At 39.5% G+C, this 24,851-nt stretch overlaps 1 protein-coding gene across 1 annotated transcript in view; it reads left to right on the top strand.

Moving 5' to 3' along the window:
* Positions 1-24,298, top strand: part of LOC103134303 (obg-like ATPase 1) — a 52,466-nt gene extending 28,168 nt beyond the window's left edge. Inside the window, exons 8-11 of the mRNA XM_007546486.2 lie at positions 13,157-13,297; positions 13,865-13,961; positions 19,832-19,954; positions 22,770-24,298. Of these exons, the coding sequence (XP_007546548.1) occupies positions 13,157-13,297; positions 13,865-13,961; positions 19,832-19,954; positions 22,770-22,871 (463 nt within the window). The 3' untranslated portion in view covers positions 22,872-24,298. The remainder of the gene's footprint in view (positions 1-13,156; positions 13,298-13,864; positions 13,962-19,831; positions 19,955-22,769) is intronic.
* Positions 24,299-24,851: the final 553 nt, after the last annotated feature.

Below are 24,851 nucleotides of genomic sequence, written 5' to 3'. Positions count from 1 at the left end.
CAAACAGCAAGACAAATTACAATCTCAGCTTTAATGTGCCGAGGAAAAGACGGCAGATCGTAGAATTAGGCAAATTTTATCGGTGACTTTTTGGGACGCCCATACAGGCCATTCCAACAGGTTCCCGTCCTTCTCCAAGAGCTGTTTTCATTTGAAGTGCGTCTTTGAGTGCATGCTTCCCAGAGAGATCTGGGTCAATTTTAGCAACATACCCTAGAAAACATCGGTTTTGCCCGTGTCGTCGCATCCACTGACCTTTTAGCCATGTCTTAGTGCACACATTTGCCTATTTAACGACTTGTGCCGCAAGAACCGAGTTAGATCATCTCGTTTGGAGTATGGGAACCACAGACCAAGCTGCCCTTGTTTAGACAAGAATACACAGTATTAGCTTTAGCAAACCATCATTAATGGAGGGATCAGACGAGGAGCAAGGCCTCCTTTCATCCTCAGGTTCTCTGCTGGAGACAGAACATCATTTACTGTTGAGAGGAGCACATGGCTCCAATCCTATACAGTTCATGTGTATGAGAATGCGTACATGCGCATGTTTGAAGTCTGTTTCAGAGGCGACTCCACGCTCATTTGGATGCTGGCGTAATTGCGGTGCGGAGATCAAAGGCGCGCTGGCCGAGTGATGTTCCAGAGGAGACTTTACCACACAGCCCTCTCCTCTGTGCAGAGGGGGCCGCCTGCTGATCACCGCTCCCCTCTCCCCTCCAGACATGCGCTGCCCCCTGCACATCCCCGCTCGTAAAAAATGATTAAGGCTGTATTTGTCATGTGTTTATGACTGAGAGGCATTGCGTGATAGGGAATGGCATCTACAAGAGACTCTGTCAAGAGGCCTTCTCCTCTTTCCCCCACTGTTGGTAAGCTGTCTGGAAGACTGTTTCTCTGCTGCGCTTACTGAAGTTTGTTTTGTAGAGAAGGTCATTAGAGCACTGCTGATGATGTGGCGGCTGCACTCTGGCCCATCATCTAAGACATTGTTTATTTTACAACCATACGACCATTTTTATCAGTCCTCATTCCTTTTGAAATCAGATATTTATCCAATCATCCGCTGAGAACAAAGAGCAGCCGTAGTTGGGAGAGAAAAGGACACGCTTGAGAATATTCCAGCTATATGCTGTGATGTTTTTCTTTCTTGTCATTTCCTTTTCTTTCTGCTTTTATTTTTTTCTTCTTTTGGACAATGTGCATTAAAGTAAATTGGAGCCTCTTAAGTAGATGAGTTGACCTTTAAGGAAACCAGCAAGCGTGACCTGTCTGTGAGTGCCTCTGCCGAGTGGTTTCTCCCGGTGAGTGGAAGAACTGCAGGGTACCATCACGAGGAGCTTTTATTAACTCTTAGTCCAGCTCTGTTTTTTTTTTCCCTCAATGTCTATATGCCACTCTTTATGTGTGTGTAGCAGAAGAAACGCATACGTAATTCGTTCTTTAGTTTACCACTTCTTACTTTGCTCCAAACTTATGTGTTAATGTATTTTGTGAATAGCATTTGCCACTCTGTCTGTGTTGAATTAAATATGAATCTTATTATGCCACAAAGCCACAAGAGTCACATACCACAGCTTCTCATCCGCTCTGTCATTCTTTAATCAAACACAAATATTTTTATGTTCATTTCCCCATGATTATTCAGTCATGGTGTAACTCATCTTGTGACTGAATTATATTCATCTTTAAATCAAGACGTTGAAAAAGATGGAAAATGAGTAGACAGAGGTGCGGACTCCAGTCCCATGACTCGGACTTGAGTCATTCTTTTAATAACTTTAGATTTAACTTGGTGAAAGACTCAGAAGCACACTTTCACACCAATCACTCATGACTTCTCTTCCGCTCAAACTTTTTGACCTGGAAATGCTTGACGATGTACGCCAAGCAGAAAGTTGATTTTAAAAATGTGCGGCTTATGCATTTCCTCACTTAACCATATTAACATAGCCAGAGTTAAACACAGCATGCTGTCAAGTTGCAGAAGAGAAGGATGAAAAGGAATGGTGACACTAATCGCCACTCCAGGAAAAATAATAGGCAGGTATTTTATTTCTTTACATAAATGTGTTCAACAACAAACAAACTGCAGCATGTGAAATATGTGGGTCAAACTCTGCAGACTGAGAGGAACCGATTGTTGTTTAGACAAGCATTAACTCCAAATGATTTAATCCTTTTATGCTTTTTAGTCTCATTCAATTTTATTGATTAAAAAAAAATTACCTCAGTCAATACATGAATTTAAAATTATTTATTAGAGGGAAAATCCAACATATAGCAACTTTTCTTTATATGTAAGCTTAATTAACCTCTAAGCCTAATAACTGGTTGAACTCAGCGTGGAGGGATTTTGGTAGATTTGTTTTAATTCAGCGACAATGTGAGAGCTTTGAGCATGAACATCCTGGTAGAGATCGTGCTACACTGTCTCTACCAATTTATCCAGCCTTTGACTAGGCCACTCGAGAACCTAACTTGCTGCAGCCCCCAAGTTCACTTGAACTTAAGGTCAAGAACTGATGGCTGGATATCTTCCTTTTCACAGCAGCAGACTTTACGGTTCCATCGCTGCAGACAATTTTTCAGGTTCTGAAAAAGTGAAGTAGCTCCAGTCATCACACCACCACCATGTTATTTTTCTGAACTGCTGTTAGTTTTACTCCAGATGAAATGAAATCTCACAGAACTTTTTGTCTTGCAGTTAGAAAGAACATTTTCACTAAAAGTCTTGAGGATCATCAACGTGTTTTTCTATAACTATGAGCCAGGTGTCCATGTTATTTTTGGTTGACAGGGTTTTTTTCCTGGGAACTTTCTCATGGATGCCATTTTTTCCCCCAGTACTTTCATATTGTTGAATCCTGAATACTGACCTAAACTGAAGCAGGTGAGGTCTGCATTGCTTTAGATGCTGTTGTGGGAACCTGTTGTAACTCTTGGATTAGTGCTTGTTTCACTTTTGGAGTATTTTTGATAGACTGGACACTCCACAGTTCCCCGCTGTTCCGTATTTTACTGTTTATGAATAACTGGAGTCACAAAGCCTTAAGACCTTTTAGAAAAGTCAGTGTCTTTGTTTCTCATCTTGAACTGAAACATGATGTATTGTTTTTTTTTATTTATTACATGCAGCTAGAAAACACCTTTTTAGGTACTTTTTTGGTTGTTTAATTAGGTCATCAAACAGGCTGGTCTGTGGCAAGTGAAACTGAGCGCAAAGAAACGTGATTCATCACAGTTAATTCATGATTTAACAAGGAGGGGCAAAGCATAACTTTTTCCACATAAAGCCAGGTTGGCTTGGATAGATTGGCTCTTCCATTAAATTCAGTCATGATTAGGAGACTGTATTGCTCCGGGTTATCTTCGCCTGGTGTTAAAGTTAGTTTAACAATCTGAAACATTTAAGTGTGACAAAAAAAAAAATAACAGAAAAACAGTTTTTTCTAAACAGCAGGTGTCAAGCAGTTTCAGGATTCTGTTCATACACTGATGCAGACTCACTATTTGGTGAGGCAGTTGCTATTTTGAACCTTTCTCACTCACTAAATAATGCATTATAACTTTCTATTAATTATTATAATGTGCTTACAGCTTCATTAATACGTACTTATTAGTCATTTGAAAGGTAAAATCTTTCCATACATAAAAATGCAATTTTCCTAACAGCGCTCTTTGCCATCCTGCTGGTGAAAATACTCCTTGGACACTAACGCATAGTTGAAAATAATTCACAAAAATGCCCTTTTACATGCCGCTGATTAGCTAGTAAATACAATATAACTAATTTCTTACAAAGCCTCTTTTTAATCTTGAAATATAAAATGTTTTCAAAAAATGACATTAGAAATAATTTGACTTTGATTTAAAGTCGCAGTAGAGACAAAGGATTGAAGCACTTTTTTTTTTTTTTAAATGACTGGATTGCGTTTGTTAGCAGTTGGCATAATATAATTAACCTTAAAGACCAGTACAGTGAAAATATGCAGTAATGACTCTGCCTTGCTTGGATCTGATACTCGGGTCGGCCTGTAGGAGGAGCTTGAACAATTACAGTGAAGGAAGCACTGTGTGCAGCAGCAGCCTGCCAGAAGAGGTGATCGGTTTAAAGCAACAGATTTAAGTCTATACTTTGTTGCTTTCATGTTTATTTACAGAAATCTTTTCATGAGATAAATCATGTTCACATTTATTTTATTATTTGTTCTTCAAAGCGCTGAAGAAATAAAATAAGATGTGCAATTTTGGACCTTCTTAAAGCTTAATTAAATGCTGTAGAATTAGCTAAATCTGAATCATTTGAAATTGACTCTGAAAGCAAATTATCTCATTATGCAATGTGCAAAGGTCTCAACTCGTGAATTTATTGTTTTGTTTCCAAACAGCCTGACTTCGTGGTCTTAATCAGTTCTTCTAAATGCTTTCTAAAGGTCTGTCAATGTTTTTCTCTAAACTTTTACTTATTATTATTGTTCAGTGCACTTCTTCACTATTTTTAAAAGACATTCATTATTTGAGGTGCTAATTAATACTGATTTATAAATCATTCAAACATGTTTATAAATCATTCAAACATGAAACAGCTCAAGGGACAAACTATTGTGTCAGTGCACAACAGACAACTTAACAAGGATCTTGTTTTTCAGCCCTTCACCAATTTTCTTCCCCATTCATTTTATTCTTAACTTCTTATATCAGTGTTGGTAATTTGGTTAAGGCCGATTCGTAGAATAAAAACTGGAATCACATTTCAAACCACATTTGCTGCATTTACAGCTGCAAGTCTTTTGAGGTATGTCTCTTCAGACGTTCTTATTTTGCAAATTCTACATTTTATTTAACCTGTGACATATTACAACTCCCGACCCAATCAAAAATAATTAAAAAACTAAGCAGATATTCTAGAACTCCTCCATCTCATGATTAGCATAAACTGATGCATGAAACAGTGTTTTAGGAGCAGCAACAAAAATGCAATCTGAATTTCTGAAAGGACCGGAAAGCAAATCTTTGTTTGAGTCGTTTTTAAGGAAAACTTTGACCTTTGGAAGCAAACAAGACATACATGAGGAGAGGCTGAACATTTTCATGCACACTGTAACTGATCTATTCTTTTCAATGGACAGTTTTGTGGCTTGCCACCCTGATCCTAAAGGGCGCCACTATATGGCTCATGAAGAGTGTAGAGAATATGTTGCCGTGAGGTAAGAGTGTGTTTTTCCATGGTTTTATTCTCTCTATGATGAAATGGTCAATTCTCCAGGCTGTAAATAACCTCAATGCTCAATATATCCTGTTCATCTTTCAGCTGCAGATGGATCAGCACCAACTGCTGCACTAGAGTGTGTGCATCAGAGTTACAACTGTCAGAAATATGAAACTGATGAAGCTTGAATTTTTCAAGAGACAGTTTAGTCTGTAAATTATTAGTTGATCACCTGAACATCGAAATATATCCGTAAGTTTTTAAGCTCGTACTTTTGAGGGGGTTACATGATGAAACGTTTATGATTTTTGTTTTTAAATAAGCAGCTCTGTATTAGGAAGAGCTTAAATGTGACATTCAGATTTCTGTATTTGCTGTTTCTGACTGTGAAAGAAATCAGTTTGTTACAAATTTTTTTTTTAAAAAGTCAACAGACAATGTGACTCCTTCCCATTTATTCAGACCCAAACGTTAAGGGAGACGTAGCGGGTCCCCTGCAGCTCATAATGCATTTAGACACCCGTGCAGCAGGGTGGCATCCTGAAACTCTTTTGAAGGCACCCTGGGAGTCACTCACCTGTAAAGCCTAAGCTTTGACATTTTACAGACAAAAGAAATGTCTGCGAGAGTCAACTTTGCCTAATGATAGATTCCCATTGCTCCTGCTTTGTTGCACGGTGCTTCACATTTTATGTTTTTTTTTTTTTTCTGATAAAGTTAAGAGCAAACAGGCCTGCCACAGAGAGTCTCCTGCAGCCTCGGTCGCCTTAATGAGACAAATAAATGAATTTAGTGTTGCCACATAGAGCTCCTGAAAGCTTATTATCAGGATTATTATTGAACTGTTATGAATGGTGGAGGGGGAAAAAAATAAGATGTTGGACTGTAAGGAGGGGGGCCGTGATGGGCTGATGCTACATATGTCCTTGATTACCTTCCTTCGGCTTTTATTCTAATAAGTGGCATTCTTTGTACTCCCTGGGACAGCTAGACAGTCTGACACACGATGAGAATAAATATTGCATGTGGTAGACATTAAGCTGTCATCCTGAAGAAGGAAAAAAAAAGGAGACGAGATGGAGAAATCTGTGTGGTGTTCGTCGGAGCTACACTTTGCCTGCTCTTGTCACAATTGTCACATCTTGATGACTCCCCCCTCTCTACCCCCAGCCCCCTTATTTTCTCTCGCCCAGTCAACCGCCATAAATGACAGCATGGATACCCCATATAGAGAAAAATTTTGGCGATGCAGATTGTACTCTTTCGGGTTTGAATTCATAATGTTTGCCCTCTCCTTATCCTCGCTCACTCGTAAATACCCCTAAACACTGATCCGGCTCTGAAAAACGTCGCCTCGACAACCATTTTGAGGACCGAAAACTGAGACCGGTGGTTTGTTAAGCGTTCACAGTGTGCGTAGATTTTTAAAGTTGGGAGATTTAATGGGTGCAAAATATCAAAGAAAATAAAGTTACTTTAAAAAGCTTGTTACCAGCACACCCTCAAGGTTTGTTAGCGATACGATGCTCTTAATTAAAGCTGCTCCCATTGTGCGTCCACTGCGTTCTGTTTCCTCCTGTCTGCGATTGCTTTGAAGGCTATAAGAAGTTGATAATATTGGGAATAAAGTGTGTGGGTGCGTGGGCGTGTGTGTGTGTGTGTGTGTTTCTCAGAGGCTGATGTGTAATGTTTTTTTTTCTGTGCAGCGATGGCCACAGGGAGTAGAGAGCGTCTGCACTCTTGTCGCTCAGGAGCTCACCACTGGGAGGATGAAAAGCATCCCACAGAGATTCTGACTTCCTAGCCTCAAAAGCCACCATGAGCTCATACCTCTCATTTCTGTCTTCCTAAACAGAAGAAGAAGAGGAGGGGGATCGTGTGCTGCAGCATCCTAACATCATAAATGACTCATCTTTGCCAAACTGTGACCAGCAGAGCGTAGAGGACTTTCGGTTCATGTGTGAAACAGCTCGGTTTCAGGTGCTGGAGCCTTTTACCTGTAGGCGTGGAGCGGGTTAATCTTTCAGCTTTTCACCGTTCAGTTGCATCTGAAAGGAGAACCCAAACGGGAGGAGGTGACCCACCTCTCACTGGCTTAAGTGGTGCGTCTCGTTAATAAAGTCTACCTGCGTCCAGACGCAGGTCATTGTCTCAGGTAGAGCTGTCCCTGTGCTTTTAAAAAGAGGAGGCCATTGTTTTCCCCCTCCCAGGCCGTTTAAGCAGATCAAAGCTGGGACAAAGCCGAGGAAAGCCCCGGGCATACAGAAAGACAGGAATTATCCCCCCTCACGATTCTCACACAAAAAAGGACAAATAAGCTCCAGAGGGTGGCCCCCTGTGGGACGTCACTATTCAGAGGCAATCTGTTGTGGATGGTTCAATTGTTTTTTGGGTTTTTTCTTTTTTTTTTTCCCCTCATTATTATTTGCAATGTGATGTTTTAAAACGGGAGCACTGTAAATGAAACAAGCATTGAATCAAAAACCGTTTGTGTTGATAGACAGAGCCTCGCAAAAAATATATATATATATTAGTTTCCCTTGAACTTTTACACATTGTGGTTGTAATCTTTTCCCACATTACAACCACGAATTTATATTTGTTTTTTGAGGGGATTTTATGTGACGAAATGTCAAAATTTTAAAGAAAATTACAAATGGTTTTCTTACAGATGAAAATCTCAAAAGTGTGGTGGGCATTTGTATTCGGCTTCCTCAGGGCTTTTGTGTGTTATGTCAGTCATATTATATGCACAGTGTATCTGAACACAGTAGTCCAGACTTTGACTGGACCATTCAATTTTTACCACTGTAGCTCTGACTGCCTGTTTTTGTCCTGCATGAAAAGTCTCAAGTTCTTTGCAGGTTGCAACAGGTTTTCTTCCAGTACTCTCCTGCTCTTAGGTCTCTTCATTTTACCATTAATTCTGAGAATTGTTTCTGTCCCTCCTGAAGGAAACCCTTCCCTCAGCATGATGTTGCCACCACCATGCTTCACAGTGGATATGTGCAGAGTTAGCTTTCCACATAGTGGTTTTAATCTCTGTTTGACCAGAACTATTTCTTCCACATGTTTGCCGTTCCCGCTACATGACTCGGGTATGCATATGGGACTTCTTGTGTATTTTTTTCAACAACAACTTTCTTCTTACCACTCTATTTCTTAAACAATAAATTGCACAACTAATAATTGCTCTTCCACCCGAGCTGTGAATCTCTGTAGCTCCTCCAGAGTTACATCAGTTCTCCATCGCGTTTGCTGTGTGAATCGGTCTTAATGAGGCTCTTTGTTCCTCATAAACCTCTAAGATCTTCACAGAACAGCTCCATTTATTATTAAGATTACTAGATTACATTTAGGGGTATCAGACTAATGGGGAGATTAAAACAGATAGATTTTTTTTCTTCTCCTTTGTAGTTATATGTTATAATTTGTTGCTCTTTCAACAAAAGTGTGTGGAAACATTTAGTTGTATGAGTGTTTGTGCAAGGCACCGCAAGATAAACACAATGTTTTCATGTTGACCTGTTTTATTCATTTAAAGAAAAACCATGCATTCTGGAAAAGTTTGATCAGACTGTAAGTGATAGCAGTTTCTCTGTGATCTGTGAGTGAAAAGCAGCAAACATGGCCCGCGCCTTTGCCTTGTTTGAAGCGTTCATGCTGCTGAATGATTAGCAGAAATAATGTCCCTGTCACCCTTAATCGCATTAAAACGTGGTTAACATTTAATTTTTCTCACTTGATATGCAAAAATTTCCACTTGATTTGCAGCCGAGGCCATTGAAGTTCCATTATAAAGAGAATAAAAATTTCAGGCATCATTTGTTCAGAGGGGGATATCAGGACCAGAAAGTGCTGAATCCGTCTATTAGCAGAGCAGTGAGAGATGGCACTCTGCATTGGGACATAATGGGAGACTGACAAGAGACACTTGCACTCAAACAGTCTTTCTTCAGAGTTGTAAAAGCTTTCAAAAGTGAATCTAACTAAGGGAACGGGTTGTTCAAATCTTTTTATTGTTGGATTTTATCAAATCTAACTAAAAGGGATGAAATTAGATTGTAAATCTGCTCAAGAAAGACATGAAAGATGAACTGAAGCAAAGTTTACGTAAATATTGCATCACATTTGAACATCCACATAAGTAATTGGAAGCCACATAAATACACGGAGGAAAATAAGACCAGAACATGCTGGAGATGCTGACAGAATTGGTTTCGGGCTCCGTGTTGACGGTGCATCAAAGCTCTTAATTGACAGCGCTTTGTTTCTGGAGTTGAGGCAAGGGGGTGTTTCATGTTCCCTCATGGCTAGGTGTTTGTCTGCTCCTATGTCAGTCAGTGCAAGGACCCAGAGACCCCCGGTGCTCATTTGCGGCTCACATTCTCCGTCTCGGCTTCACATTATTAAAATCATCCCTCAGCCCTCCACCAATAGCCTCTTTGTTACCCGGCCGGCTCGGCTCGGCTCTGTCAAAGTCTTCACCAATTACAGTCCCAGGTACAATGGTCTATTCAAAGGATCACAGCCCTTGACTGGTGTGGAGAGAGTGATTTGTGAATCATTATTCAAGCCGCCTGTAGAGAACGCAATACCTGAGGAATGCAAATAACGTGCCACCAAATAGACAGCTGTGCCGCTAAAAGTGACAAACTACAGCTGTTATTATCTCAGATTGGATTTTTCCCCCCTCATGGAGCGCCCCTCCGTCTCCTGTGTTTTGAGGCTTTTTGGCTTTTTCTTATTTTCCTGCGAGACTCTGGTTGCCACCTTTATTCAAAATGCAGAAAGAAAAGGGAAATATTAGGTTATGGCTCTTAATAGCTGTGCATGTAAACTGAGAAACAAACTGACACTTAAACAGCATTCAGTCAAAGCAAACGGCGCCGTCCTTGTGTGTGTGTTACCCTGTCATATGTTGTATATTGATAATCATTAGGTAGAAGCGGTGATCTGGTGCTGCGGCCGATAACGCCGGGGACATTGTTATTGGTACGGATCTGATATTGAGGCGCTCCGGGTTCCTCCCAGTCTTTGATTCCTTATGGGGCCTTTAAACAGGAAACCAGGATTACACATAATAACAGGGCCCCCCTCAGAATCAATCCGGGGCCGACGTGTGAAAATGGATTTGTGCGATGCTGCTCTTTGCTATCCGTCCAATCCCAGCCTCGGAGCTTGTGGAGCTAATCTCATAATTGCCCTAACCCCCTTGTATTGTTCTGACTGAGGGTTGCCATTAAGTGTGAGGATATCTTTGTCCTGCAATGTCAGGTGTCCCGCTGGAAGAGGGAGACAAAAAAAAAAAAAAAAAGTGACAAAGACATTTAAAAGTAAGGAAACACTTAGTGGTTATTTGTTCTTTTCTCTCCAGGCTCCAGGAAAAATGTTTATTTAACACCCAGCAGGTAAATTAAATGTCCCCCATAGTAAAACACTGGCATAACAACTGAAGATCTGGGTTTTATGTTATCTCTGGAAATGTTCTTCTTTTAAACTCCTTTTTGGCTGAATTTCAAGGGGTTTTTTTTACCTGCCATTTGTTTGGCTACATTGACTTTTCTGATAAGCATACAGCACCCTCAACCATTAAATTGCACCCCTTATGTACGCGTGCCAATTTTTGTGTTTCTCTCATCCCATCATCTTCTCTCCACATATCAGGAAGATCAACTTTTTTTTTTTTCTTGCCAAGTCTTGCTTGTCACAGTTCCAGCTGTTTTAAGCTGTTTCGTTATTGCTCTGACTGTGTTTTCAGAGTGGGTTTAGGTCAGTAACTGTTTTCTTGTAGCATTTTCCAGACTTATTAAGATCAACATACATTTGTCTGCTAGAACAACACATGGCTAAGACCACATCCAGACTGCATGTCCAGTCAAAGCTGAGATTTTGCACAGTTGCTGCATAAATTAAATGTCAATCAAACTCCAGTGTGAACCTCTGACGGTCCTGAAGTGATAAAAAAAAGTTTTGACGTCATACGTAGCAAAGAAATTACGGTGCAACAAGGTCCAGAGTGTAGCAGACACAATTCTGACAACCTCCACCAACATGGCGGCTGCCATGCTTGTTTGGTTCATTATTTGTACTCCATGGAAATGCTCCCCACTTCTATCAGCACTAAACTGTGATGCGTGTCACATTTCAGCAATGAAATAGTCTGATGTAAGACAACATGAATGCACAGACTGAGATCCTTTGTGTCTGCAGTGTGAATGCAGATTGTTTCTTTATCAGGTCACATTTGTGGTGCGTTCAGTTTTGACTCTGAATTTGGAGATGGGGCCTGGGAATGACGTGACACTTGAGCGTCTTCTCTTTGTGGCGGGAGCAGTGTGATAAGAATTGGGAACTTAAGTTTAAAAACGCTATTTTAATAAAATTGGTTGCAACAACTCCACTAAAAAGTTACCTTTAAGGCACACGGACCCGCTACAGATGAGGCTTGAGACAATCTCACAATGAAACAATTTTATTTATTCCACAATTGTTTGTTTAATCAAAAATACTAGTCTAAAACCACTCACATCTTGGCAACATTACCATTAGTGTACAAGATGATAAAACGGTAATTATCCCTATTTTAAGAAACATGTTTACAAGTTGGTGCCAGTAGTTTAAGGAGATTTAAAACTGTCAAAGAGCAAATAAATAGTTTAGATTTGCTACATTACCTGCTGTGTGTTCCCTTTGCACAGCATCCATAGTCACAATATTGAACAAGAATTCCCACTTAGGCATTTTATTTTATTACTTCAACTCAGAGTGAAATTCATATGTTAAATAGATCTGTTAAATGGCAAAATAATTCAATATTTTTTTCTCTTGCTTATTTTTTGCTTATAATTATTTCGAAGTAAAACCCAAAATTCATGATTTTGTAGGTCATTGAATGGCCAAAACAGCATTTTTCAGCATCTTTCTATTGATTTTATGGACAGTTTTAATTTTGTAAGAGACCGATGTTTGAGTTGTCATTACCTGTAAGCATAACATGAACACAAATATTACATAGATATGTAATAGATATGTACGAGTTTCACCTTTTTCTTTAAGTCGAATTACCAAAATAAATGGACTTTTTTATGATTTTCTAATTTTTTGTGATGCACCTGTATTTCCAGCTAAGACTGACTAAAGCCCAGCCTTTATTTACATATATGCACCATTATGGTCCAGGTCAGCTAGTCGTAGAAAACTAATTAAATTGTTGGTTTATTAGTAAAAAAAAAAAAAAAAATACAAAACAGCTTATTTATATTTGAAGTGCCAGCTGGGCTCTTACAAAGAAAGTCAGAAAAAGGATAATGGAAAAAATGTAATGCTAAATTTATTAAAATTACAGGCTAAGTTGTTTTTTTTCATCGTGAGTTGTTTCCATTGTTAGTTATTAAAATGAATTTATTGTCACAAAATCAATATGTTTTAAAACCAAATGAAGACATTTTTTAGTTCTCTGTATGAATCAGAAATATTTAGACGTGAATAGTGAATATTATTTCACTTCTCCCTAAGATAAACTTTGAGCTTAAGTATAAATTACAACCTTGTAGCAATTCAGATTCAGTAATGCTGACAAAAAAATCCAGGTGTAGATCTAAGAAATACTGGCTTATAAGGCAATATTATTACATGCTGTTTTATATCTACAGGTACAGAAAATGTATCAAATAAAATTTCAACAATTTTCTTTGTACATAAAGTAACAGTTAATATAAACACTAATAATAAGTTTATTCACTTCTGGTATGCTAACCATAAGCCTTAAAAAAAATCTTACTGCTTTGTTTACGTCACTGTCTCCATTCAAACAAATCCATTTTAATCTCTCCAAGAAAGACATTCATATTCTCTGCTGCTCTCATGAATATGGATTTCCAAGGCCACAACAAATACCCCCTTCTCAATCAAATCTGCCTTGGTTTGCCGTTTCTCCATCAGGTTGGTGAAAATCAAGGAGTGGGTGGACAGTCACGACCCCGGAGCCTTGGTCATCCCCTTCAGCGGCAACCTGGAGAGTCGACTGCAGGACATGAGCGAAGAGGAGAGACAGAAGTGCTGCAAAGAGCACAAGACGCAGAGGTTAATTAGCATTCAGTCTCCCCACACTTTATTATCAGCTGTGTCCTCCATGCACTCCTTTAATTGCATGTGCTGATAGAATAATAAATGGCAGAGTAATTACCATTATAAAGCAAAGGATCCCTCTTCTTACTGAACAACTCAGTCAAAGGGTTTTCCTCCAAATTAAGTTTTTAACTGTCATCTGTCATCTGTAGGTATAATTATAACTTGGTGCATTTTGGGTTTATTGTTCTCGTCTGAAAACCTCTATGGAGAGAAAAATTGTGACAGCAGAGACATTTTTTTTTTCTTTTTCTTTTTTTTTTTTTTCTCAGCAAAGACCGAGGCGTCGAGTTGAATTCTTAAAAATGTTAAATGGGACTACAAGCATTCTAATTAATCATGCAAACCATTGGAGAGTTGAATGTCTCATGTGAAATGAAGTGACCCATCTTGCTCACTTAATGAGTTTGTATTGGAATGAAAACGGCGCCTTGCCGCTGACGGGAACTTTTCCCAGGTGTCAGCAAAGTACAACAAAACGATTCAGACCCTTTGATTCACACTGAAGTTTCTCTCCACCAGTGCCCTGAGCAAGATCATCAAGGCGGGCTACGCGGCCCTGCAGCTGGAGTACTTCTTCACCACTGGCCCAGACGAGGTCCGTGCCTGGACCATCCGGGTGAGAGCCGGCCGCAGCGCCGCGTGAACACACACCGCATCCTTTCGTTCCACCCTGCTGGCACCCTCGCTGATATCACACACTTCCAACTTTGTCATGGTCGTGCTTTAGCTAGTCATTACAGGCTGAGGATAACTTCAATTACTGGTGAGCTGCTGAACGGTGAAAGTGGGGGCCCACATTGATTGAGGAGGACAACAATTGATTTTGCCCATTACGTCCGTGAGAATGTTTCCATCCTGTGCAGATCTGCCTGCCCTCCTCCTGCCGCTGGAGATAAGGAGGCCGTCCATTGTGCCTGCCTAATCTGTGTGACGGAGGGTGTCTGTGCCAAAATTGATGTCGCTTTTCATCCGACTGTTTGTGGGCTTTGCCGGGGGCTCCTCCTCCGTGTGTGTCTCAGTTTACAGAGCCCTGCCCGCCAAGAGCTCTGTGCAATGGGATCACAGGATTTACATCAATACAGATGTCGGCTTTGCATGTTGGTATTGTGCGTTTTCTCTCTTTTTTTTTTCTTTTCTTAAAGTGGATGGATGTGCAGATTTAAAAAGGTTGCATTTTAAAATTTAAATGGAAAACAAAATGGGTTAAGTGTCATGTATTATTCAAGCTGTTTTGAATCACAGTTTTGCAGTGCAGAATGAATTTAATCCATTTAAAGAAGAATGCACACTGTGAAAAAGTTCTTGCATTATTGCACAAAGAAATTGTCACAAGAAGATCAAAATAGTTTTTTTTTCTGAATTTCAGTTTTTCTTGTGCTGCCATTTTTACCATCTCCAAATAGGCCTCAGCAAATTCTTTGTTTTAACATTTTTAGATTACAAAATCCTTCTTGAATTTTAATTTTAAACTCGAGCAAAGTTTGCGTTGTTTATTCACATTTTCAACTAAAAGTTTAAAAACACTGTTTGTTTCATTTGCACTTTTTTTCTCTCGGCCCATTAATAACCTCTCTTCACTATAATAACCATGAAGCAAACTGCCACTTAAAATCCCTGTGAAAACAGACTACAGAACAAGAAAAAAAACTTTTATGAAATGTTAAGAAAAAAAAAGATCTCTTGAAATTTTAAAATAAAAATGTTGAGCTACAACCACAAACCTTAATGAATTTTCTTGATATTAGATAGAACAAAGTCGTACATGCATAATGTGAACCTTGGGACTGATCTCAAGTCTTTTGCTGCCTCTAACGGATTTTCTTCAGGGTTCCCCAGTATTTTTCTACATCCACCTTCCAGTCAGCCCTGTCCAGCTTTCCTGTCCCTGCTGAAGAAAAGCGTCCCCTCAGAATTAAGCTGCCACCACCGTTTCACTGGAGAGATTGTGTGTTCACGCTGATACACTGTTAACTTTCCACCACTGAGAGCCAGAGAACCTTCTTCCATGCTCTCTATATTTCCTAAAACTGGCTTTAAAGATAAGCTCTTGTTATTTATGAAGGCATTTAATTACACAGTATTCTACTTAGTGGTATTAAGGTAAGGTAAAATACTTGACTTAATCAGATTTTTACTATTTTATTTTTTCTTTCCACTTCTAAATCCCAGTAAGATACTTGGAAGTTTCTTGTTGCAACATGACAAAATGTGAAAGAGCACATTTATTTTTGCAGTGAAAATGCCAGTACTTTTCTCCAAAATGAGGAAAAATGTATTTAAAAAATGGATAAAAAAATGTATTAATCCATAAATATTGTTCAGTTCAGTTTCAATTTTTGTTTATTAATTCTCAAAAGTCCAGTCCAGTTCATTCTAATTACATAGAAGCTAGGATTGCATGACATGCATATTGTAGATATAAAATCTCAGATCCAGTTTTAATCAATTTGGTTCATTTGAAGACAATTCAATGCTATAAGGACATTTAATCCAATTTAGTGCAAATAATAAACTAGCTATCGCTATAAGATGACAGCAAGCTCAAGAAATTCTCTCTTTATTATCAATACAAAACCAGAACTAAAGTGGGTTCATTTTACGGTTTTGATTTTGAAAATAAAGTTTAGAGTAAATCAAATTAAATCCCTCTGAACACTTGGAACACAAAATCCTTTAAGACAATTTAAAGGATTATTTAAATTATCCTTTAAATCAGGGGTCCGCCCCGCTCGACAGTTTCAAAGACAGAACAGCCCCTCCCCCGACAAGAATTTTCTAAGGTTTCTTTCTCCAAAAACTAAGACCAGCCCCCAACCAGAGAAAGGAACAGCTATGTGGCCCTCGCAGGAAAAAGTTTGGGGACCCCTGCTTTAAATAATCCTTTAAATTACGGATGCTTTTAATAGTTTTATTACGGGATGCTTTTAATAGTTTTTGTTTCATTAGATTTTGAATTTGAACACAATGTGCTTATAAAAAACACAACAAACTGTTCTCCGTGTTTCATTAAATTCCTCTGGTTGAACAGGTCAGTCTTTCCGTCTCGTCTCGGGATTCTTTGTCTCTTGTACATGTTATTTACTGAAGAGTCTGAAACTGTGCTCAGGCCTGGGGTGAAAGTGAGCTCACTTCCTGTTTTCTCACGAAGAACTTGTTATGTCTCAGTCGGATGACATCACCGGATTTATATCATGATGACTGATGTTCTTGCTATTTACAATAAAAGCACCTGAATGCTTCAAAGGTATCCTTAAAAAACAGGCTTGTGTCTCCTCTGTGTAAGTGATTACAGCCAGCCTCGATTTGTGTGTGAGGGGCATTTAGTCAGGTAAGCATCAGTGAGTAACTATATTAAGCCAATACATCTTGCATTGTAAAAACTACACTCAGCAATGTCATGTTCCTAAGTTCTTTAACATGCTTTATTAGGCAGCCTCGAGGTGACCATTATCTATCAGCCTGCTCTGCATAGCTCTTAACTAGGACAATGTGGCTCTCCTGTAAAGCACTAGATGAAAAAAAAAAAAAAAAATTCAAACCCTTAATCTATTTTTTTTTTCCTCCACATAGACAAACCTTGATGCTGATTAATGGTAGTTAAACACACAAGTACTCTGTCAGTGAGATTGCAAATAGATGGTAATGTATTAGAGTCATTAAATACGCATCAGTCTTGTGGCATGAAATATGTTGACCCCAACCTGATTATATACATAATTAAAACCGCTCAACAGCCCCTGAGCACGGCGCTGCGAAGCGGCTCGACAGACAGGAGTCACGATGATGCACGGCGGCCACGTCACTTATTTGCCTCATTTGTCATTTCCGCACATCATTTCTGTGCATATAAATTGCACATTTCATCATTCAGCACTTTTGTCTTAAAGTGGTTCAGAGAATTTTTACAAAACAATTCGACCTATACAAAAAATGTCTCAAATTGGACTCTGTAGCATGAGGCGACCTTTTGGTCCTTAGTTTTTAGCTTAAGAGAGTTTCTGCTCTCTCAGCCAGCTGACGTTATTTAGTCAAAGTTACCCTGTCGAAATATTATTCTGGTTTCTCAAAAATAATTTGATTTTATGACCATCTTATTGTTATGCTACTGTATCTGAAGTTGGTAATTTAATTGCCTAATTATTAAAATAATCTATAATTAATTATCATAAAATTAAATAAGAAATGTAATAAACTGAGAAATATGTGACTGTGTTGTTATCCCGAGAACTGAATAAATGAACATGAAAAACACCTTAAAGGTGCAGAACAGCACTAAGTAAACAGTTTGTTTACTTAAAAAGTATTTGCATAAAGTTGTACATCTGTGAAATTGTCTGGTGCCACAGAGGAATTTTAATTGAGTAACTTTAGGGCTCCCTTGTACTCATAGGTTGTATGATGTGATAATTCATTCAAAAATACCTCATTTATCCCATAGGAAAACTGCATTTTATTGTAACTTTTATCCTCCAAGTATTTTAAGTCATTGTACATGGTGATGATGTGGGCAGGAAGGCTCTCCAGCAGCAGTCAGTCTTGCAACGAATCTGAAGACACCTCTGACAGAAGAAGCTATTGTCATGTTATGACCGTCTCATGGCTGTCATAACATGCTGACAGCTCTATATTTGGGCAGCAGAGACAATATTCCCCTGTAACGTCATGGCTCACATCCGTTGTTGAAAAGCACTTTCTGATCCATCTCGTTTGCTTTTGCCATTCCTCTTTAAATTTCCATTAAGCTTCCTTTTCAACCCTTCTGGGATATGGGGTTGTGGTTCAGGTATTATTTGAGCTCAGCACAAGCTTTGAGGTGCTTGTTGCCACAGTTACACTTCACAACAACTACCAGAAAGTAAAACATAGCATCCTGCTACATAGCATCCCAAATCATGGGAAATGATTATCATAACCTTCAATGCCTCACCCAGGAAAATTATGAATAATATGGAATAATTATGAACCAAATCATAAATTTGTTTTTGTTTATGAGAACCTCAGAACCAAGCTTCCATCCGAGCCAAAAACTGGACCAGGTTGTTTTGAGTCGTACCCCACGTGAAGTTCTCCTACGGTTTGTGTGAACTTCCCAGAATGAAGTTTGTCCAGAGCTTCACTCTGAGCAGGAACAAACATAAACAGCCTCTTCTGAACCTATACTAGGTTTTAGGTTACATTTATGTTCATGATGATGAATCTTGCCCATCATACCCATACCCACTACAAAAGAGAACATCCCAGCTGTAACTCTTGACTTTTAAAACTGTAGCAAACTAATCTGCAGAACCACACAGCACAAGCCCACTGACTATACTAATACAGGTATGCACTCAAAGAGACACTGACACTTTAATCCATCCATATGGACACAAAAGCCTCGCTATGATGACTGTTATTTTTAGCCCTGAAACTCTGGTTTGTTTGCCTAGAAAGTTTAGTTTGTTTGGGGAGGTGTAAATACACAATCAAACTCTGATTCAGAACAAAGAAATCGAGGTTCTGGTAAACCTAAAACCTAGGTCTTGATTTTTTGAAGTGAATTCTGGAGTGCTTTGAAGGTATATGTAAATGCCAAGCTGACCAGAGAGCTCTCCAAAAGCAGGAAGCAGACTACAGTGTAGGGCATTCTGGATAAATACGACCAAAACAAATACAAGAGTCTAGCGCTAGCTGGAGAAATGGCTTTTGTCTTTTAACAGACTCAAAAGAGAAATCCTACAATCACTAAAATTTGACGCCACTCCGTTATTGTTTATATTTTGTGAAAAAGGAAGCTGTGCTCACGTATTCTTCAGAGATCTTTCTGTCAGTTCCTTTAGTGGTTCTTGGTGCAGCGCCACCACAGGCGAGGCAGTGAATCGGTTTCTCAAAGGGTCTGGTTCACTTGACAGAGTGCAGTGTGAAAGCAAATTCCACCAGCTGAAAATGTAACACATGTCGCCATTTCGGTCCTCAATCGAACCGAGTCCACCAGACACCTACAGGATATCTGAAGATTTCTGAAGTCAAGCAGCAGTTCGTAGAAACCTATCTAACATGCTGTGATATCTTTTCAGGCTAAACGTGATTTTGAATTTCCAAACTCTGGTGTGTCACAATAGTCTGACCTGATAGAGTAAGGTCTACACCACCTTAGCCTCTCACTGCAACACTGGGTCCCAGTGCTGTCATGACCAGAGAGCTGAGCAGCGACCCACAATGAGGCAAGATTGCTTGGACAGAAATCAATACAGCTAAGGAATGAGAGTCAGAAGGCATTGATAGCAGCGCCGGGTTCTTATCGGTGTCCAGGCTGCCCTAGCAGGCCACAGCCGAGTGGAAAGCTATCCAGAAATCTGGACAGAGGCAAGAATACCCAGCAACTGAAAAACACCCCTGGAGTCATTACGCTGCTATCACCCTATCAAACACCATGTCGCTCGCATGCTGTAATCCATCTTCTCCAAAACAATTCATTTGTCCTCTCCTCTTCTTCTTCTGTGACAGAAAGGAACTAAGGCTCCACAGGCTGCGGGGAAGATCCACACGGACTTCGAGAGGGGCTTCATTATGGCAGAAGTAATGAAATTCCAGGATTTTAAAGAAGAAGGCAGCGAGAGCGCTGTCAAGGTGAGCAGTTAGTGTGCCGGAGGAGAAGAGGGGAAAGTCTCCTGTGATCAGTGGAGCTGACAGTTGCCACGCAGCTCCGACTGAAAACTCCTCTTCACCTTTACTCGGGGGAAGAAATTACTGCACACACTCAGGCACCACCAGTGACAAGCCAGCTGATTCTGGGTCTAAACACTGCCATTGTGCTCCAGCTGTGCATATCTTTATCACAATGTGTTCTAACTGGCTGATGGCAGCTCTTGCTTTTGACTTGGCACAGATGCTCAGAGGAAGCACTTCTTCAGCTCGCCAGGCGTTTATCAGATCTGTACGGCGCGCCGTTAGCTCAGAGCTCTCCCGCGCCAAGTCCCCACTGTAGGCGTGTGACAGTGATGTAAAGTGGCAAGTTAAATAAAGTGTAAAATTCCTCAAACAAGGACTGCTTCATGGATGGGTAGCGCAGGAATATGACTTGCATGTCTTAGTTATGTCTATCCGCCTTTGTTTTGACCTGTTAGCTGTTTGTGTGCAGCCTCATGTTAAATGCAATAAGATACAGTGCATTGCTAAATTTTCACACCTTCTGAATTATTACATTTTTTGTTGGTCACATTTCAACCACAATAACCAACAAAATACACTGGGATTTCATTTGATAGACCAGTGCATACTTGTGGTGTGGAAGGAAGTTTCAACTGGTCTTTTTTTTTTTTTTTTTCAATTCATAAAAATCTGGTTTCTCTTATAGCACTAAGCAAAATCCAATGCGACCACCTGAAAATCAGCTTTTAAGTCTCAAACTCTCAGTTGGATTCAGGTCTGGGCTTTGACTAGACCGTTCTTACTCTTGAATTTGCTTTGATCTGAATCGTTACACCATGTTTCACCATGAGAATAATGTGTACAGAGTCGAGGCGTAAGGTTAGTTTTCAAATGTAAAAGTATTCAGCAGTTCCATTTTAGTTTCATCTGGCGAGATCACCATAATGTTTCCTATGGTTTGGGCCAAACTGCAGATGTTTAGACAGGTTCGCAGACAATTATAAATACACATTTCACTCCTTTATTTGGTATATACATTAAAAATCCCCTTTTCTTCCACTGATGCATAAAAACCTGGTTAAATACAATGAAGATCCTGGTTGTTATGTACTTAAGTCTCAAAAGGATTAGTAATCATTCTACAAGACATGGGATTTTTTTTTTTTAATGAAATACATCGGTTTCTTCAAAAAAATGTACAAATGGTTCTATTGTCTAGATTGAGCATGAATTTCTACTCTGCAAGCTGAAAGTATAGAATAAGAAATTAACAAATTAATCCAGCAAAATGTTTTTTGTTTTTTTTTCCTGATTAAACAAACTTCCGTTAAATTGTGACTTCATTAAATGAAAGCAGAAGGGGCTAACTTTGCTCAGCATAAACCTCGTGATCCGCAGCCGTGAGCCATGCTGGCGTGATCTCTTTATCAGCAGCATCGACTCCTTGTGCCCACTTACAGACTCAGCTAATGTAATTATGGTGGCACAAAAGGCCCATGGAGACCAGTGAGGAAGGAAGCACTAAAAAACATTTAAACCTCTTTAGTATTCAAGCCCTCTTTTTATATATATATTTTTTTTTATTTATTTTTTTTATTATTATTTAATGCAGTGGCGGTGTATTGTCCACACCCCAATAAGCTGCTAACTGAGAGTGACTCGTGTTGGTCTCTGGGGGGGTTTCACTATTGTTATCCAGGGTTGAGATCTGAGTGTCAGGTCCTCACTGCTTGCTCTCACTTTAATCCCTTTTTGAGCCTCAGAAGAACATGGAGCGTCTCTGACTGTGGCATTAAGGTCCATGCTATTTAATGCCAGTTGTGGGAATAGGCAGCATGAATAGGGCCAGAGTACGGGGATATCACATTATTAGTAATCATATCTGCTTAAGCCAAGCTTGCCGCTCCAGATGGCTGCTTTCAAGTGCAAATGAACCAGTTAGATGTGTCGGGTTTAATACATACTCAGGAATCACAAATAGCCATTGATTTTTTTTTTTTTTTTTTCCTGTCTGCCTCTCCATCCTGTGTTTCTGGTGGTATTGAGCTTGGATTAAATGGTCTCCTGAGCCTTTTAAAGGGACATTGATTCCTCTAATTAATTGTGCACCGTGCAGAACCAGAATGGATAAACCTGTCTGTGTTAGCACTTCAAGTCAATTATTTTTGAGTTTGCCCGGGAAGGAGAACAAACACTTACAGTATACAAAAGAAATGTTAGAACTTATTTAGTTTCCTTGAGAAGTTTCACATCGCTGTAATCAAAGACTTATTAACATTTTGTGCCTGTGCACATAAAGCTCAAACGGGCAGACGAGAGGATTACTCGCTCAGTGGGAATTCAGGCACCCCCACGCGCAAAACATGCGTGCATTTCTGTGTGTGTGATTCAGTGTGTGTGTGTGTGTGTTTGCATGTTTGATATACATAAATGACAGTGGCGTTACCCAGGGGTGTGCTTGGGGGCAATGGCCACCCCTACAAATTTTTCCTGCCCACCCAACTGTCTGGCCAGATAGTCGTTTATTTATTATTTGTTTGACCCTTTTTTGTGCCCACGTATTTTTTTGTTTTCCACAGTGTGTTGATTGTGATTTTTTTTTAAATGTTTTTTTTGGTGTGCCAGTTCTCCGCTTTAAAAGCTTTCTGGAAGCGCCTCTGGCAAACAGAGTTTAATACCACAATGCATCGTGTATTAGGTTAAATAGTCAATGTAGTTAGTGTGATGATATTATACACTTACACTATTTCTGCTTGCTCTTATCTTATTTAGTCCTTCTTTGAATTTCTTTCAGGCAGCTGGGAAATACAGACAGCAGGGAAGAAACTACACGGTTGAGGATGGAGACATCATCTTTTTCAAATTCAACGCACCAAATGCACCAAAGAAAAAGTGACTTAGGAAGAATATTATTAATGTTTACACAACTGATTTTATGTTTCATTTCCTTTTGGGGCCTGTACATGCAGTGCCACCAGAAAGTATTCACACGCCTTCACTTTTTCCACATTTCCTTAGACTTATTCTGAAACCAATGTGTGTAAAGTTTTCTTTTCAAATAAATCTACTCAGAATGCCCTGTAAAGATAAAATAGAAATACATTGTCAGACATTTTTGTACATTTTCTAAAAATTGTAATATTTGAGCTTAATAGGAAAGAAAGCACTCACACCCTTTGAAGTCACAGTCAAAATGGAGATCTGCATCTAATTTCCACTGATTTTCCTTGAGATGTTTCTTCAACTTGAGAAGCCTGTGGTAAAATTCAGTTGATTGAACAGAATCTGAAAAGTAATCCATTTGTCTGTAGGAGCTCTCACAGTCGACAGTGGATATTGGAGCAGAAACCAAGTAAGGCGCAAATCTGGAGAAGGAAATGAAGACATTTCAGCACCATTGTACATAAAAAAGAAATGCTGTTTGAAGATCTGGCTGCCTGAACAAATTGATAAATGAGGGAACTTTTTTCGGCAGCAGTAACTGGTTGACAAATATACAGAGGTTCTTCAAGAAAGACTTCTCCAGTGAGTCCTGAAGCTCAGACCTTTTGTCATCGATTCATCTGTCAACACAAGAATCCACCATCGGACACTGCCAAGATAACAAAGGAATGGTTTCAGACTATAAAGTGAATGTCCTTGAGTGGCCCAGTCAGAGCTGGACTTAAATCTAAGTGAACATCTTAGGTAAATGATCTAAAAAGGGTTTTAAAAACTAAACCAAACGTGTCTGAGCTTGAAAGGATCTGCGGATAATAATGATAGATACTCAAACCAGGTGTACCAAGTTTATAGAGACGGCCCAGCGAAGACTTGAGTCTCACTAAAGGTGCTTTGACAAAATACTCAGCAATGGGCAAGAAACACTTGATTAATTTCTACATCTATCTTAAAGGCTGTTTTTTCCAATATTCGTTGGGTAATGTGTGTAGATATGCGGGACAAATAAACATTCAGATCTATTTTAGAGCCATACACAGTGGGAAAAGCAAAGGGGTGTCAAAACTGTCTGTTGGCACTGAAGTGCCTCTTCTTAAGTTTTGGTTCCCCACGTTGAGAGCCAAAGCAGAGGTTCTGTAAACTGTGACAGATTCTCTATTTAAGATCAGCATCAGGGATCCCCCCCAGCCTCCTCCAAATCGTAGCAGCATTTTAAGGAGCATATTACTCTCCAGATACTTCATTAATCTCCATCACGGGTGCCAGCGCTGACACAGCTGACAGTGGAGACAATACCACCTGCTCTGCTCCCCCTCCTGCAGATAATGCATGTTTTACAGTAGGCCAGATGTCTACACTCAATAAAACATTTGACAAAAACCAGCCTGTGTGTGTTTAGGGATGTCTGTATTGAGAGGAGAGCTGCATGGGGACGGCGATAGCGGTCCTGCCGACCACTGATTAGAGAATTAAAAGACACAGCTGACATTGACTGTAGTGTAGAGGGGACAATTATAATTAAGTCTGTTAAGTGATGCTGACTTTGGAAGGGCACATGGAGGATGCAGGTGCTTTTTGCCAAAAAAGAAGTGGTCATTTTGAATTAGTATTTCCAAACAGATTGAACTAACCTTTCACTGAATGTGTGTGCTCTATCTTTCCCCTGAAACCAGAGCTGGCCCAAAGCATAAGAAAACTAAGTCACTCATAGTTAGAGCCCCAAGGCCAGCAGGGCATCATTTTTTGGGTGGAGTTTTGTGGCAGCTTTAAAAAAGAAAAAAAACATTTAAGGCTGTTTTGAAACTTCAAGAAGATCAAATATCTTACAATGCAAAAAAAAAAAAAAAACGCATCCTGCATATAATTGTTTGTAAGTGAGGTAGAACCCAATTATAATCAAGTAAAACTGAAGAAACACATTGTAAAATGTACCTTA

This window comes from Poecilia formosa, unplaced genomic scaffold (genome assembly GCF_000485575.1).
Source record: "Poecilia formosa unplaced genomic scaffold, Poecilia_formosa-5.1.2 Scaffold16, whole genome shotgun sequence".
NCBI classification, from domain to species: Eukaryota; Metazoa; Chordata; class Actinopteri; order Cyprinodontiformes; family Poeciliidae; genus Poecilia; species Poecilia formosa.
This window is presented reverse-complemented; position numbering and strand designations above follow the sequence as displayed.